This window comes from Heptranchias perlo, chromosome 8, assembly GCF_035084215.1.
Source record: "Heptranchias perlo isolate sHepPer1 chromosome 8, sHepPer1.hap1, whole genome shotgun sequence".
Classification (NCBI taxonomy): domain Eukaryota; kingdom Metazoa; phylum Chordata; class Chondrichthyes; order Hexanchiformes; family Hexanchidae; genus Heptranchias; species Heptranchias perlo.
In genome coordinates, this window is record NC_090332.1 from 48522763 (window position 1) to 48538405 (window position 15643).

The 15643-nt window shown below is 41.3% G+C and overlaps 1 protein-coding gene across 1 annotated transcript in view; it reads left to right on the forward strand.

The window, feature by feature from the left end:
• Nucleotides 1–15643, forward strand: part of LOC137324826 (chitin synthase chs-2-like) — an 83797-nt gene that overhangs the window by 17662 nt on the left and 50492 nt on the right. The window contains exons 2-4 of the mRNA XM_067989553.1: nt 1737–2770; nt 3549–3638; nt 9291–9476. Of these exons, the coding sequence (XP_067845654.1) occupies nt 1737–2770; nt 3549–3638; nt 9291–9476 (1310 nt within the window). The remainder of the gene's footprint in view (nt 1–1736; nt 2771–3548; nt 3639–9290; nt 9477–15643) is intronic.

Sequence of the window (15643 nt, forward strand, 5' to 3'; positions counted from 1 at the left end):
CAAAATGTTGGGTGTAACATACAAATCGAGGGAGGTAATTTTCAAACAGTATTTACCACATCTGGAGTACTGTTTGCAGTTCTGGTGTTCCTAATTCAAAAAGGATATTCAGTTATTGGAGGGGGTACAGAGAGGGTCTACGTGGTAGATCCCAGAACTTAAGAGAAAGAAGTATGAGGGAAGATTGACTATCCTGGGTCTTTTCTCTTTTGAAAAGAGATGACTGAGGGTTTATGATAGACATGTTTAAAATTAAGAAAGGTTTGGACAAATTGGATCCAAAGAAGCTTTACTATCGTGTACAGAATTTAAGCACAAGGGGTCATATTTACAAATCGAGGACAGCAAAAGAAAAGACGAAATGAAGGAGCAACTTTTTTTACTAAAAGGGTGGTAAGTCTGTGGAACAGATTACTGGTACCAGTGGTCAAACACGAGACTTTAATGGGTTTCAGAAAGGAATTAGACAGGTTCTTGTCAACAAAAGAGATTCAGAGTTATTAGAAATATTGCGTTATTAGAAAAGGAAAACTGTGGATAGGTGGGTAGATTGATCGTAGGTCTTCTCCTGCCTGAAACTGTTACTATGTTACTATTATCATGAAATCATACAGCACAGGAGGCCATTCAGCCCATTGTGCTTGTGCCAGCTCTTTGAAAGAGCTATCCAATTAGTCCTACCTCCCTGTTTTTTCCCCATAGCCCTGCAAATGTTTTCTTTTCAAGTATATATCCAGTTCCCTTTTGAAAGTTGCTATTTAATCTGCTTCTACCATTCTTTAATTCCAGATCATAACAATGTCAGTAGGCCAAATTCTTCTGTAGCAGGGCATCTAACGGCATTTATTATTAGTTGGACTTGCCCTTGCACATTTAGGTTTTTAAATATTTTGCATGACAAGTTGCTGAACATGCGAGTTGATAATGTCACAGTGAGGGAAACAGGGCATCTGGGACCTGAGTGAACAGGGCAAGCAACTGTGTATCTCCTTAACCAATGAGATTTAAGGATTGTGAAATTGCCAGCGCAAGGACTGAGAAGGAAGTGTAAATTACAGTGGGTGAATTCAATGTCATATCATGTACAGAAAGAAAAATAATGAGAGGGAGAGAAAGATTGGATTAAGAGAGAGAAAAAAGACAGAAAGGAAAAGTTTTAAAAAATGTTTTAATTTTAAATTTGACATTTAAAAAATCTCCAACAATTAAAACCTGAAGGAATGAGATTCCACACTTGACATAGTTTATTTTCAGTGCCAGAGAGGTTGATTGGCAGTATTTAACACTTATCATGTTGTTAAAACTGTACTTAGACTGGAATGGACAAGATTGGCGAGTTTAGTTCGTAACTACTGCGCAAATACAGCAACTTCACACCATTCAATGCATTTCAATGGGAAGGCAGACAGCGAGATGCCGTTTTCGCGAAGCTAACGGCGGAGAGGCAGCAACTTTTGGATATTTGAGCTTACCCACACATCTCCTCCTTGCCTGAAGTTGCTGTACCATTTGCGCATAAATAATGGCGAGCGCCATTAACCTCATCATTATTTTGACAGGAAAATCTGGGCCAATATTGCCAACATAATCATTATTGGCAAATTAACAAGAAATCAAGACATTAACAGAAGAATCTGGCTTGGAGGAGTTGCATATGTTTTGCCGCTACTAAATCATTTGGAATTTATTTGAAATACTCACATTAAAAGTTAACCAGCCTCTTGCTTTTCTTTCAGGTCTGCATCCTGGAAGCATTTGGATCCCTCGGTACAGCATCACTGGTTGTCATCTGCCTGCCCCACTATGACATATTGACAAATGTGTTCATTTCTAACAGTATTTGTTTAATCCCATCCATTCTGCAAGTGGTCTCTCAGAAAACCAGCCTTCAGCTCATTGTGGCAGGACCTCTGACAGGGTTGCTTCTCCTCTTGTGTGGTTACATATTCTTTCTAGTTGGTCAGTGCTTGGATCTAAAGGAACATGATGGTGTATACTTGGGACTCATCGGTTTTTTCTCTGTTTTAACATCTCTGACCTGGTGGGAAAATTTTATCTCAAATTGGAAGTATCCAATATTTAAACGTCTACGGTCTGAATTGGATAAATCCAGGAATATGGTGAACCTCTGGACAAGTATAGTGAGAATTGTTATTACAGCTTTTGTAGTGGGAGCTAGGATTCCTATTAAAGAATTGGAGTGGGCAACTGTCAGTAATGTTGCTTCTCATGAAATCAGAATAATCCTGAGTCTTTTTGCGGTGCAGGCTGGGGCATCAGTACTTTGTTCCTGGTTTGGGGGGGTTGCATGTAAAATCCATGCGTTGAGACGAAGTTTCGCCCTTCCTTTGGTTTTAAATACTCCTGTGGTTCTCACTTTTTTTCTGTTGATTTTTAGAATTCGCTACAATGAGTTTTTACAAACAAATAACAATTTCAATCTCTCATATTTCTGTGCTAATTCCACAAACAGTGCCAATAATACACTTAGTGTGGAGATCCTTTTTTCAGAAATCATTCACAGCATCTGCAGCCAGGGAGATACAACAAATCAGGCCAGTCTCTGGTTAGTAGGGATAGCTGGGGCATGCTGGTGGACTGGGCTAATTTTTACAACAATCTACGTGTGGATTCAGAACATCAACAGAATACAACGGACATCAGAGATCTTTGTTCGGAGGACGTACGAAGCTGCCTTTCTAGAACAATCCATGCTGCTTAACAAAAGAATTCACATTAGTCCACATTGCACAGAGGAAAGTGATCCAAGGTACAGACATAATGGAATGTTTTATGTTTAATTAGCAGGAGATTCCCATATTGTCATTCTGATCAAGATATTCCAATTTATTTGCTAACTTGAATGTTCATAATTCTGTTTTCTAGCCCAGCATAAAACCAAAATACAGGATATACAGAAACATATGTTTGCCTTCTGCAGTGTCAGCTGCTGGCAGCTTACAAATGACTCAGGATAGATAAAAGTTTCACATCAATTTAAATAATTACAAATAATAGCAGACTATTATGGAGTGATTTCAAATTTGTAATCTAACCGTGGTTCAAATGCTGGTTACTCTTTGTGACATCACTTGAGTCACTCAATTGGATTACTGCCTTGTACTCAGTCCCTGGTGTTGGCTATTCTCTATGCAATATACACAAAGCACTGAATAACTCAGACTCAAACTGTAAAATGGAATTGTTTAATACTCTGGTTTAAGATGGTTAGGGCAAGTGTTTTAATACTATGTGACGTCCCACAATAAACACTGCACGTTGCTGCCCCATTGCTGCAATTTCACATAAAAAATCCTGATGGCAGTGATCATGTTAGTTTCTGAACAGATCCGAGCAACAACAAATCAATTGGCCCTAATGATTTGTTGTTGCTGTTATATTGATTATCTACACCAGTTAGCGCATGTTTAATTCCTAATGAAATTTCAGACTTTTACACAAACTATGGGTGAACATGATCGCTTAGCAACCTGCAGTGTTTAATGCTATACTGCTGACTAGTGTCATGGTTCTGTTTAATTGTAAAGGAAAAAAGAAAAGATGATGATTTACGTGTGTGCGACTATGTGGCATGAAACAGGGGAGGAAATGATACGAGTAATATCTTCATTGTTCAGGTAAACACCTTTGGAATTTGTGTCTCTTTGTATCAGTGATATTACCATAGCTAATATTTACAAGTTTAGATCAATTATTATCCACAGTAACGATTAGCCTGTGAGTTTTTAATGGCCCACAATTTGCTGAAAAAATAACGGTGTGAACGATGCATGCCGTTATTAATGTGCAGATCGGCCAGCAACTTGTGGCGAGGAAAAGATTGCCCATGAATTGCGATTCGCCACAAGTTGCTGGCCGATTTACATTGCTCTGCCGTTAGCTTCGTGAGTTTGTCATCTTGCCCTTAATCTCCCTGTGATTTTCATGAAGTTGCTGCATTTGCACATTAATTGCCCATTAAATTCGGCACAGAAAGTTAAGCCCAGTAATTATCAGCGTAAGTATCCTTTTAACGATGTGATAATCATTAATGACTGCCAATCAACCTCTTTTGCCCAGAAAGTGAACAATTAAAAGTGTGGTGTCTAATTCCTTCAGGTTGTGAATTGTTGTTGAGATTTTAAAATGTCAAAATTTTAATTTTTAAAATATTTTTTCTTACTTTTCCTTTCTGTCTCTTTTCTCTCTTAATCCAGTCTTTCTTTACCTCTCTTTATTTCTGTACCTGATTTGACATTGAATTCACCCACTCTAATTCGCTCTCCTTCTCAGTCCTTCCTCTATTTAAATCTCAATTCTTTAATCTCCTTGGTTAAGGAGGTACACTGTTTGTCTTGTTGTTCACCAGGGTCCCAGATGTCCTGTTGCTCTTCCAGCAACTTTGTGGACAAAAAATCTTTGACCTGAAGGGTGCAGGAATAAGTTTAACTAACCGGGCATGAAGTGAGATACCCTGCTCCAGCAAATTCTGGGCCAATATCTTTTCATAGTTATATTTTTAGTCAAAGTGAGACTATGGCACCGAGAGGGTTTAATCTGTTTAAAGCTAATTCTTGTAATCAGCATCTCTCTCGACCCCTCCATTGCCTCTGATTTGTCAAGCAGCTTGTCCGACATTCAGTATTGGGGGAGCAGAAATTGCTTCCAATTAAATATGGGGAAGACCAAAGCTTTTGTCTTTGGTCCTTGCCACAAACTGCGTTCCCTGGCCACCAACTCCAAGTCTGAGGCTGAACCAGACTGTTTGTATCCTCGACATCATATTTGACCCTCAGCTGAGCTGAGCTTTTGACCCCATATCCTCTCCATCACTAAGACCTTCATAATATGACCCATCTCCGCACCTGCCTCAGCCCATCTGCTGCTGAAACCCTCATCCGTGCCTTTCTCACCTCAGACTCGACTATTCCAGTGCTCTCCTGACCGGCCTCCCACCTACCACCCTCTGTAAACTTGAGTTCATTCAAAATTCTGCTGCCCATATCCTAACTCGCACCAAGTACTGCTCACCCATTATCCCTGTGCTCACTGACCTACATTGGCTCCCGGTCCTGCAATGCCTCGATTTTTAAATTCTCATCCTTGTGTTCAAATCCCTCCATGGCCAAGCCCTTCCCTATCTCTGTAACCTTCTCTCCGATATCTCTGTGCTCCTCCAGTTGATGCCTCTTGTGCATCTTTGATTTCCTTCATTATACCATTGGTGGCGGTGCCTTCAGCTGCCTCGGTCCTAAGCTCTGGAATTCCCTCCCTAAAACTCTCCCTCCTCCTTTAAGGTGCTTCTTAAAACCTACCTCTTTAACCAAGCTTTTGGTCACCTGTCCTAATATCTCTTTGTGGCTTGGTGTCAAGTTTTGTCTGATAATTGCTCCTGCGAAGCACCTTGGGTGTTTTACTATGTAAAGGGCACTATATAATTGCGAGTTGTTGTTGTTGTTGTGAACCTTTATATATTACTAGGAACATAGGAACAGGAGTAGGCCATTTAGCCCCTCGTGCCTGCTCCGCCATTTGATAAGATCATGGCTGATCTGTGATCTAACTCCATAAACCTGCCTTTGGCCCATATCCCTTAATACCTTTGGTTGCCAAAAAGCTATCTATCTCACATTTAAATTTAGCAATTGAGCTAGTATCAATTGCCGTTTGCAGAAGAGAGTTCCAAACTTCTACCACCCTTTGTGTGTAGAAATGTTTTCTAATCTTGCTCCTGAAAGGTCTGGCCCCCTATTCCTAAAATCCCCAACCAGTGGAAATAGTTTCTCTCTATCCACCCTATCTGTTCCCCTTAATATCTTATAAACTTCGATCAGATCACCCCTTAACCTTCGAAACTCGAGAGAATACAACACCAATTTGTGTAATCTCTCCTCGTAACTTAACCCTTGAAGTCCGGGTATCATTCTAGTAAACCAACGCTCCACTCCCTCCAAGGCCAATATGTCCCTCCGAAGTTGCGGTGCCCAGAACTGCTCACAGTACTCCAGGTGCGGTCTAACCAGGGTTTTGTCTAGCTGCAGCATAACTTCTGCCCCCTTGTACTCTAGTCCTCGAGATATAAAGCCAACATTCCATTTGCCTTCTTGATTATTTTCTGCACCTGTTCATGACACTTCAATGATCTATGTACCTGAACCCCTAAGTCCCTTTGGACATCCACTGTTTTTAACTTTTTAGCATTTAGAAAGTACCCTGTTCTATCATTTTTTGATCCAAAGTGGATGACCTCACATTTGTCTACATTGAATTCCATTTGCCACAGTTTTGCCCATTCACCTAATCTATCAATATCGCTTTGTAATTTTATGTTTTCATCTACAATGCTTACAATGCCACCAATCTTTGTGTCATCGGCAAACTTAGATGTGAGACTTGCTATGCCTTCATCTAAGTCGTCAATAAATATTGTGAATAATTGAGGCCCCAAGACAGATCCCTGCGGGACTCCACTAGTCACATCCTGCCAATGTGAGTACCTTCCCATTATCCCTCCTCTCTGTCGCCTTTCGCTCAGCCAATTTCCTAACCAAGTCCGTACTTTTCCCTCGATTCCATGGGCTTCTAAATTAGCTAACAGTCTCTTATGTGGTACCTTATCAAATGCCTTCTGGAAGTCCATATAAATAACATCCATTGACATTCCCCTGACCACTACTTTAGTCGCCTCTTCAAAAAATTCAATCAGGTTTGTCAGGCACGACCTACCTTTCACAAATCCATGCTGGCTCTCTCTGATTAACTGAAAATTCTCGAGGTGTTCAGTCACCCTATCCTTAATTATAGACTCCAGCATTTTCCCCACAACAGATGTTAGGCTAACTGGTCTATAATTCCCCGGTTTCCCTCTCTCTCCTTTCTTAAAAAGCGGAGTGACATGTGCTATTTTCCAATCTAGAGGGACAGTTCCTGAATCTAGAGAACTTTGAAAGATTATAGTTAGGGCATCCGCAATGTGCTCACCTACTTCCTTTAAAACACTGGGATGGAAACCATCTGGTCCTGGGGATTTGTCACTCTTTAGTGCTATTATTTTCTTCATTACTGTTGCTTTACTTATGTTAATTTTATCGAGTCCCTGTCCCCGATTCAATACAAGTTTTCTTGGGATTTCCGGCATGCTATCCTCTTTTTTTACTGTAAATACTGACGCAAAGTAATTATTCAACATGTCCGCCATTTCCCCATTGTCAATGACAATATCCCCACTTTCAGTTTTTAAGGGGCCAACACTGCTCCTGACCACTCTCTTTTTCCTAATATAACTATAAAAGTTCTTCGTATTGGTTTTGATATCCCTTGTGAGTTTCTTTTCATACTCTCTTCATACTAGTTGATCTGTTGTGGTGTTGCGTATGAGGGGGCCAATTTTAACTCAGCCCACCTGGCATAAATGTGGCGGTAATGTCCTGAAAATCGTGTCAGTATAATTATCGGCGCATTTACACTGACTATGTGGCCAACGGCATTTTGGATTGGGTTCTGACCAGTTTAGCCCTGGCACCTGCCTTTTTACGTTGGCAGCCTCATTTCATTGTGTAAACTTGGGTCTTATGATGTAGGTAGGACCCTGATGTGACTTTAATAACAAATAGCAGAATTCCGCTGAGTGCAGCATCCCCCAGCAAAGTGGGCGGTACAGCCGCAGAGAGGTCATTTGGAGCACTATTTAAATGGGCACTCACTTGAAACTTGTTGGATCAGTGAATCTAGGTGGAAAGAAGCCTGACTTGTTCCACAGCATTGGTAGATTGTGAGACTGAGAATGTTCTAGAAATGTGAGTGCAGGAGGAGGAGAAAGAGCAGCAGCAGTTGCAGCGAGCCTGGGAAGCTGCACTGGAGGCTGGAGGGAGTGGGGGGGAGGGGAGCAGTATGAAAGCGAGGCTACCCACCACAAATGCTTTACAGAACCCGAGTCACCTACCTCAAATTCAATAAGGTGCGATGTCTGAGGAGGCCACATTTTGGCTGAGAGGTTGTGACTGCCCTGTTCCACCTGCTGCAGCAAGTCCTCGAGCCAACAATGAAAGGTGGACATGCCTCGCCTCCGGCTGGAAAGATGACTATAGCTCTGAACTCTTTTGTCTCAGGCTTCTTTCAGGCTGCAGCCGGTATTATGGTGCACAATGGGCAGTCTGCCATGCACCCCTAAATAAGACCGGCCATCGACGTCCTTTGTCGCAGGGCCAACACATCATTCTCCGTGCCTATGGACAGCAGGAGCCAGCATGAGCAGCCTGTTTGCTTTGTAGCCATAGCGGGCTTCCCCCAAGTCCAGGCAGTAATAGACTGCACACTTGTAGCCATCTGGGAACCTCCCCATGTGCTGGCAGCATAGCTCAACCGAAAGGGGTTTCATTCCCTTAACATGCAGCTGATAATTGACCATGCCATGTGCATAATGCAAGTGTGTGCGCACTTTCTGGGGAGGAGCCATAATGCCTCCATACTGCCGCATTCGTCGACTTAAGCACTGTTCGACCAGGAGCACCCGGTGCGCAGGTGGCTGTTGGGGGATACGGGATACCCTCCTGCCACCTGGGGGATAAAACTCTCACTCGCCCGCTGAATAGAGATATAATCAGAGCCATGGCAGTACAAGATCCAATATAGGGTGGGTTATCGGCATATTGAAACAATGCCTCGGACGCCTAGACAGGTATGGGGGATCCCTCCAATGCAGCCCCCATACATTGTTGTGCATGGTGGTGGCAGGCTGCATCCTACATAATTTTGCCTTGCAGGGTGGCCAGCCACTTGAGATGGAGGATCATCCAGACCTGTTAGCTTCAGGGCGAAGAGGAGCTCGATGATGAAGGTCAACCTGCCGAACAACAGCAACTGGCAGCAAGAGTGGTTCATGACTATCTCATCAACCTGTGTCTCACCTGAATTCCTTCCTCCCACCCCTCCATCCCAACTCTACCTCCCCCCTCTCTGGCATTTAACCTCACTGTACCTTCTCCTCCCCTGCACTCTGCTCTACCTCCCCCTCTCTGGTCTCCAGTATCACAGCTCTCCCTTGACCCTGTTGCAATTATCCCTTACCCTCTCAGTCCACTTAACCTGAAAACTGCACATCATCTTGACTCCCTGTGTGCAATGCCACAGGAGGTTGACTAGTAATTTCATATATTTACTATGCTCTAGATGTATTAGAAGTCACATTTCTCATGTTACTTACAGTTCCAGTTTATTGAAGATCTTAATCTGCCAGTGGAGACCTGATGATTGTGAAGTTTTTGTGACTGTATTTGTTCATTTGCAAACAGGTTGGACAGATTCAAGGAAAAACGTAGGCAAACTGCAAAGAAAAGTGATGACAGCTTTGATTTTGAAGTTCACATTATGTTTGATGATGCATTCAAGCAAGTTACAGATAAACAGGCACGCACCAAGAAGAGGGTTCTTAATAAATATGTTGAGTCACTTATTGGAGCAATAGATGAAACGTACAGGTATGGCGTTAGTAGTTATCCTTGAAATTCACTCTTTCAGGTCCCAGCACCGTGTGCAACAAATGCTTGACCGATTGCTGTAGAAATGAACAAATTCTTCTCTCGATTTACTTTGGGTGCACAAGAGTGTTAGCGGATTTTCCCTGTTACTGACACAACTATGGGTTGTCAACCCTTCAACAATAACTTCTGTTTGATTCTAGCCCGAGTGGTTATAAAATAGCAAGCTTTAATAGAGTGACTCACAACACTATTATAGTTATAATACAACTGTCTTCAGATTACATTAAATGATAAGCAATCAATACAACCTGATCTCTCCACTAATTCAGGATGATCAAACCTGACCTCTGCGGCCTGCCTGTGGCAATGGACGTCCAACCGTCCCCTCTCGAGAGCTCTAACCTTTGGGAGGGAACATACCCTATTTTTATACTATTCAGCTGCGTTGTTCCGCATGTAGACATCTCTGTCCTTGTCTTCTGTTTGTAAACATCCCACTGTGCTGATTCTGTGAAACACAACCAAGGATGACCATACTATGTTAGTGTGGCTGCCTTATCCCTTATCTCTGCTGCATAAAGAATTTGTTCCATGTCAGCCTTGAATGGCTTCTGCAATGTCTACTTTTTTACGCAGCCTTTCACTGTTATTAGGTCTTGTGTGGTTTCTTTATGTGGTTTCTTTAGAACTATCTCCTCGAACTGTCTCATGACTTTTGGTTGTTTTTCGCAATTCTAATTCCTCAGCCTTCTTTCAATGACCTCTTGGGTTTCTGTAAGTTAAGAACGTAAGAAATAGGAGCAGGAGTAGGCCATATGGCCCCTCGAGCCTGCTCCGCCATTCAATCTGATCTTCAACCTTAACTCCACTTTCCTGCCTGATCCCTATATCCTTTGATTCCCCTAGAGTCCAAAAATGTATCGATCTCAGCCTTGAATGTACTCAACGACTCAGCATCCACAGCCCTCTGGGGAAGTTATGCTTCCCACAGAGATATGAACTCTGCCCTCCTTTTAACATCTGCCCTCGTGCTAAGATGCATGGCGCTATGCGAGCCGATATTGTCTACTATTCGTTTCAAACCATATTCTTACATCTTCCTCCTCTTGAACCTGAGTGAAACCACTCTGGTTCAATTTTCACTCTATCCCTCAACTCTCTTCTTGGTCTTACCTAAGATCATCCTCAGTTTATATAAGTACACATAAACATATACATATTGCTTCTAAGTTTCATTTGGTTAATACAGAAACCTACAGTATACCATATTATCAAGAAACGATGGACTTAAAAGATTCTCCTGTTTTCCTTTTACTAATATCCAGCTTGTGAATATTTTTGCTAAGTATTTTTCTCTCTAGCCCAATTTCATTGTTAACTGAAAGGAACCTAACCTTGAATTTTAGAAATTCAAATTACTATGTCCCTCTTTACTTTAATTTCAATCCCTCTGATTGGTACCAGTGTTTGCTGATTGTTTCATTAATTAGTTGGTTTCTATATGGAGCATGCCTCAGTGCCTTGTTTAAAAGGTTTTCTCACTCTCCTCAGCCACATTAACCATTTCATATCATGCTGATGTTCAGTAACTGAGCATGTCTGAGTCCTGCTCTTCAGTGCATTTTTATCACATATTTCCACATACTAGTTGCCTCACACGCAACATATCACAGGAATATTAACTTTCTGCTGGTCAATTTCTTTTCCTTCATGGTATTTCCGAATGTGTTTTCCATGGCACACACCATATGTCCAGTAAGATTTAATCCTGTAAGAGCAACTGCTCTGTTTAAATAGTGGTTCCAATAGCTCACCAGGCTATAGGCCTTTGTAATCATGTTCTTCATCCTGGTCTCCATTTCCAATTGATGGCAATTTGTACTTTTCCTGACCATTGATGCCATTCTTGGGCTTTCAGGTTATCTTATCAAAAGATTGGTGGGGTGTCTGGAGATCTTTGCTTATCTCCCCCTGCATGGTCCCGATCTATCAAATTTAACTGTTCACAAGCCATTTGGACAGAAACCATCTGAGGTCATTTGCTAAGGGGGGGGGGGGGGGGGGGTGCACCTTTCACCACTCTGCTGGAAAGCTTTAGCCAGTAAATCAGCTTTTCCATTTTCTGCCACCCATGGCGTGTTTTAGAATGTGCCTTTGCTTTTACAACAGCTACCATAAGTGTTTGATTTCAGGCCAGTTCCAAACTTTTTGAAAGGGGTCAGCAGTGGGTAATGGCTTTCCATCTGCTGAGGTAAACCATTGTTTCTCCCAGATAGGTAAATAATCAGACAGTGGCAAACAAGTAAAATGGCTGTTGCAGCTACTTTTAAAACTAATTTTTCTGAGCCCTGGAGTTAGTCACTCCTAGAAAGTCTACCCGATCACAGGCAACTTGTGCCTTTTTTTGGTTTTAATTTTAATCCACTCACTGTGATCACTTTGAACAGTTCATTTAACTGATCGTAATGTTGTTCCATAGTGTCAGGATGTAGCAAACTATCACCCACATACTGTACTATTGCCGATTTGTCAGAAAATTTGGTCAAGATGTCCTTCAACATCTGATGAAAAATGGAGGGTGAGTTGTGAAATCGCTGCGAGGCTATAGGAGGCACACTGCTAGGTCATATTGACCTTGTATCCCTATTGACCAAATTCGTCCTGTCCGGTCCTGGTAGAACTGTAGCTCTCCTTGTGGAGAGTCTGCACCCATTTGCCACAAACACATATTTACCATGTCCACTACCACATTGTTCTTCTCCATTCAATCTACTCCTAAGATACCATCCTCGTCTCCTGTCATTTTTGAATCCACATTACGAGTGTTTATATCTCTTATTGTGACTTCCATCTCTATCATCTTCCTCGTATCGCCTCCTCTTCCAAAAGCCCCCTAGACTATTGTGCCTTGAATTTCAAATTGTTGGTCAAGTGTGCCCTATACCATGGTATGTGACACGCCGGTATCTACTAGCAATGTTTTTGGGCAGCCTCCAACCCGTGCTTCGGTATGGGGTCTTCCGTAAGTGTCCCGGTGCAATGCGCAAAGGGCTCCATTGACCGGAGATGCCTCATACCATCATTTTATCTGTCCCTGACCTTCATAGGGCAGTGCTGAGCTGTTTATGCTTCCACACTGGTAAAGGGGAGGATTGGAATGATCTAAGCGCTTGTTCAAGAATTCGATCTCCTGTCTCAGAGTGTCTGTCTCGGATTTTAATCTTTCCCCCAGCTCCTGCATTTTCTTTTGACAGTGGGTATGATCTCCCACTCCTGCTACACTACGCTGGTCATCCTGTTTTTGACCTAGGACTCCTCGTAAGGCACTACCTAACTCATTTACCTTCTTTTTCCACATTTTATCCTGACCTTCCTGTTCGGCATTACATGCTACTAATTTTCTGGCTCTATTTGCACCTTTGATTTGAAGGTAAGTTATATGAGCTAATTGATTTTCCACCTCTAATTTTTGTTCCGTCAACTTTTTGTTGCGGTCTTCCTTGGTTTCTAATTCTTTCTCAAGTTTTATAATTTGCTGTCCTTGCCCTAACACGACTGTAGCTTTCCACTTTTCCCTTCTCACATGGTTTTGTTTTCTTTGGTACCTTAACCAACTCTCCTAGCTGTTCTAGGTTTTCTGCTTTTTCTATCAAGGAGATTTATTAACTCTTAGATAGTCCGACGACACGACATTTCCCAATTCTTGTCAGAGATACGAGATATCCTTTATTTAATCTTTTCTTTCTTCTGTCACTTTTTCTGACCACAGCCAACCACAAGATAAAAGAGGTGCTGTCAGTTTGCTAACAGTGATCACATTTCAGTACAACCAAGATGATTATCTCAAATTTGATGCCCTGTACTAGATAACAAGATATCGTTGTTCGATTTACTGTTACACACATTAACTCCTTACACATCAATTCACACTCACCAATATTCAACACAACTCCAATCAGATCAATTCACACTCACCAATACTCAACACAACTCCAATCAGATCAATTCACACTCACCAATATTCAACACAAATCCAATCAGATCAATTCACACTCACCAATATTCAACACAAATCCAATCAGATCAATTCACACTCACCAATACTCAACACAACTCCAATCAGATCAATTCACACTCACCAATACTCAACACAACTCCAATCAGATCAATTCACACTCACCAATATTCAACACAACTCCAATCAGATCAATTCACACTCACCAATACTCAACACAACTCCAATCAGATCAATTCACACTCACCAATATTCAAAACAAATCCAATCAGATCAATTCACACTCACCAATACTCAACACAACTCCAATCAGATCAATTCACACTCACCAATATTCAACACAACTCCAATCAGATCAATTCACACTCACCAATATTCAACACAACTCCAATCAGATCAATTCACACCCACCAATACTCAACACAACTCCAATCAGATCAATTCACACTCACCAATACTCAACACAACTCCAATCAGATCAATTCACACTCACCAATATTCAAAACAAATCCAATCAGATCAATTCACACTCACCAATACTCAACACAACTCCAATCAGATCAATTCACACTCACCAATATTCAACACAACTCCAATCAGATCAATTCACACCCACCAATACTCAACACAACTCCAATCAGATCAATTCACACTCACCAATACTCAACACAACATCCATCAGATCAATTCACACTCACCAATACTCAACACAACTCCAATCAGATCTATTCACACTCACCAATATTCAACACAAATCCAATCAGATCAATTCACACCCACCAATACTCAACACAACTCCAATCAGATCAATTCACACTCACCAATACTCAACACAACTCCAATCAGATCAATTCACACTCACCAATACTCAACACAACATCCATCAGATCAATTCACACTCACCAATATTAAACACAACTCCAATCAGATCAATTCACACTCACCAATACTCAACACAACATCCATCAGATCAATTCACACTCACCAATATTAAACACAACTCAAATCAGATCAATTCACACTCACCAATATTCAACACAACTCCAATCAGATCAATTCACACTCACCAATATTCAACACAACTCCAATCAGATCAATTCACACTCACCAATACTCAACACAACTCCAATCAGATCAATTCACACTCACCAATACTCAACACAACTCCAATCAGATCAGTTCACACTCACCAATATTCAACACAACTCCAATCAGATCAATTCACACTCACCAATACTCAACACAACTCCAATCAGATCAATTCACACTCACCAATACTCAACACAACTCCAATCAGATCAATTCACACTCACCAATACTCAACACAACTCCAATCAGATCAATTCACACCCACCAATATTCAACACAACTCCAATCAGATCAATTCACACTCACCAATATTCAACACAACTCCAATAAGATCAATTCACACTCACCAATACTCAACACAACTTCAATCAGATCAATTCACACTCACCAATATTCAACACAACTCCAATCAGAACAATTCACACTCACTAATACTCAACACAACTCCAATCAGATCAATTCACACTCACCAATACCCAACACAACCCCAATCAGATCAATTCACACTCACCAATATTCAACACAACATCCATCAGATCAATTCACACTCATCAATATTCAACACAACTCCAATCAGATCAATTCACACTCACCAATATTCAACACAACTCCAATAAGATCAGTTCACACTCACCAATACTCAACACAACTCCAATCAGATCAATTCACACTCACCAATATTCAACACAACTCCAATCAGATCAATTCACACTCACCAATATTCAACACAACTCCAATCAGATCAATTCACACTCACCAATACTCAACACAACTCCAATCAGATTAATTTTCATATGTGACAATCTCATATCCAGAATTTGAGATTCTCACATTTAAATTTATAAGAACCAGAATTTTACTGTGGCCACAATAAAAGTCTGGTTTCCACAATTTGATAAGTTAGTTAACCCCAATAAGTCCAATTTTAGTTCAGCAATATCAAAATTAAACACAAAACATTCTGGGGGAGGTCGTGGTCCATATCAGTACCAATGATATCGGTAGAAAGAGGGATAAGGTCCTGCAGGCAGATTTTAAGGAGTTAGGAAAGAGATTAAGA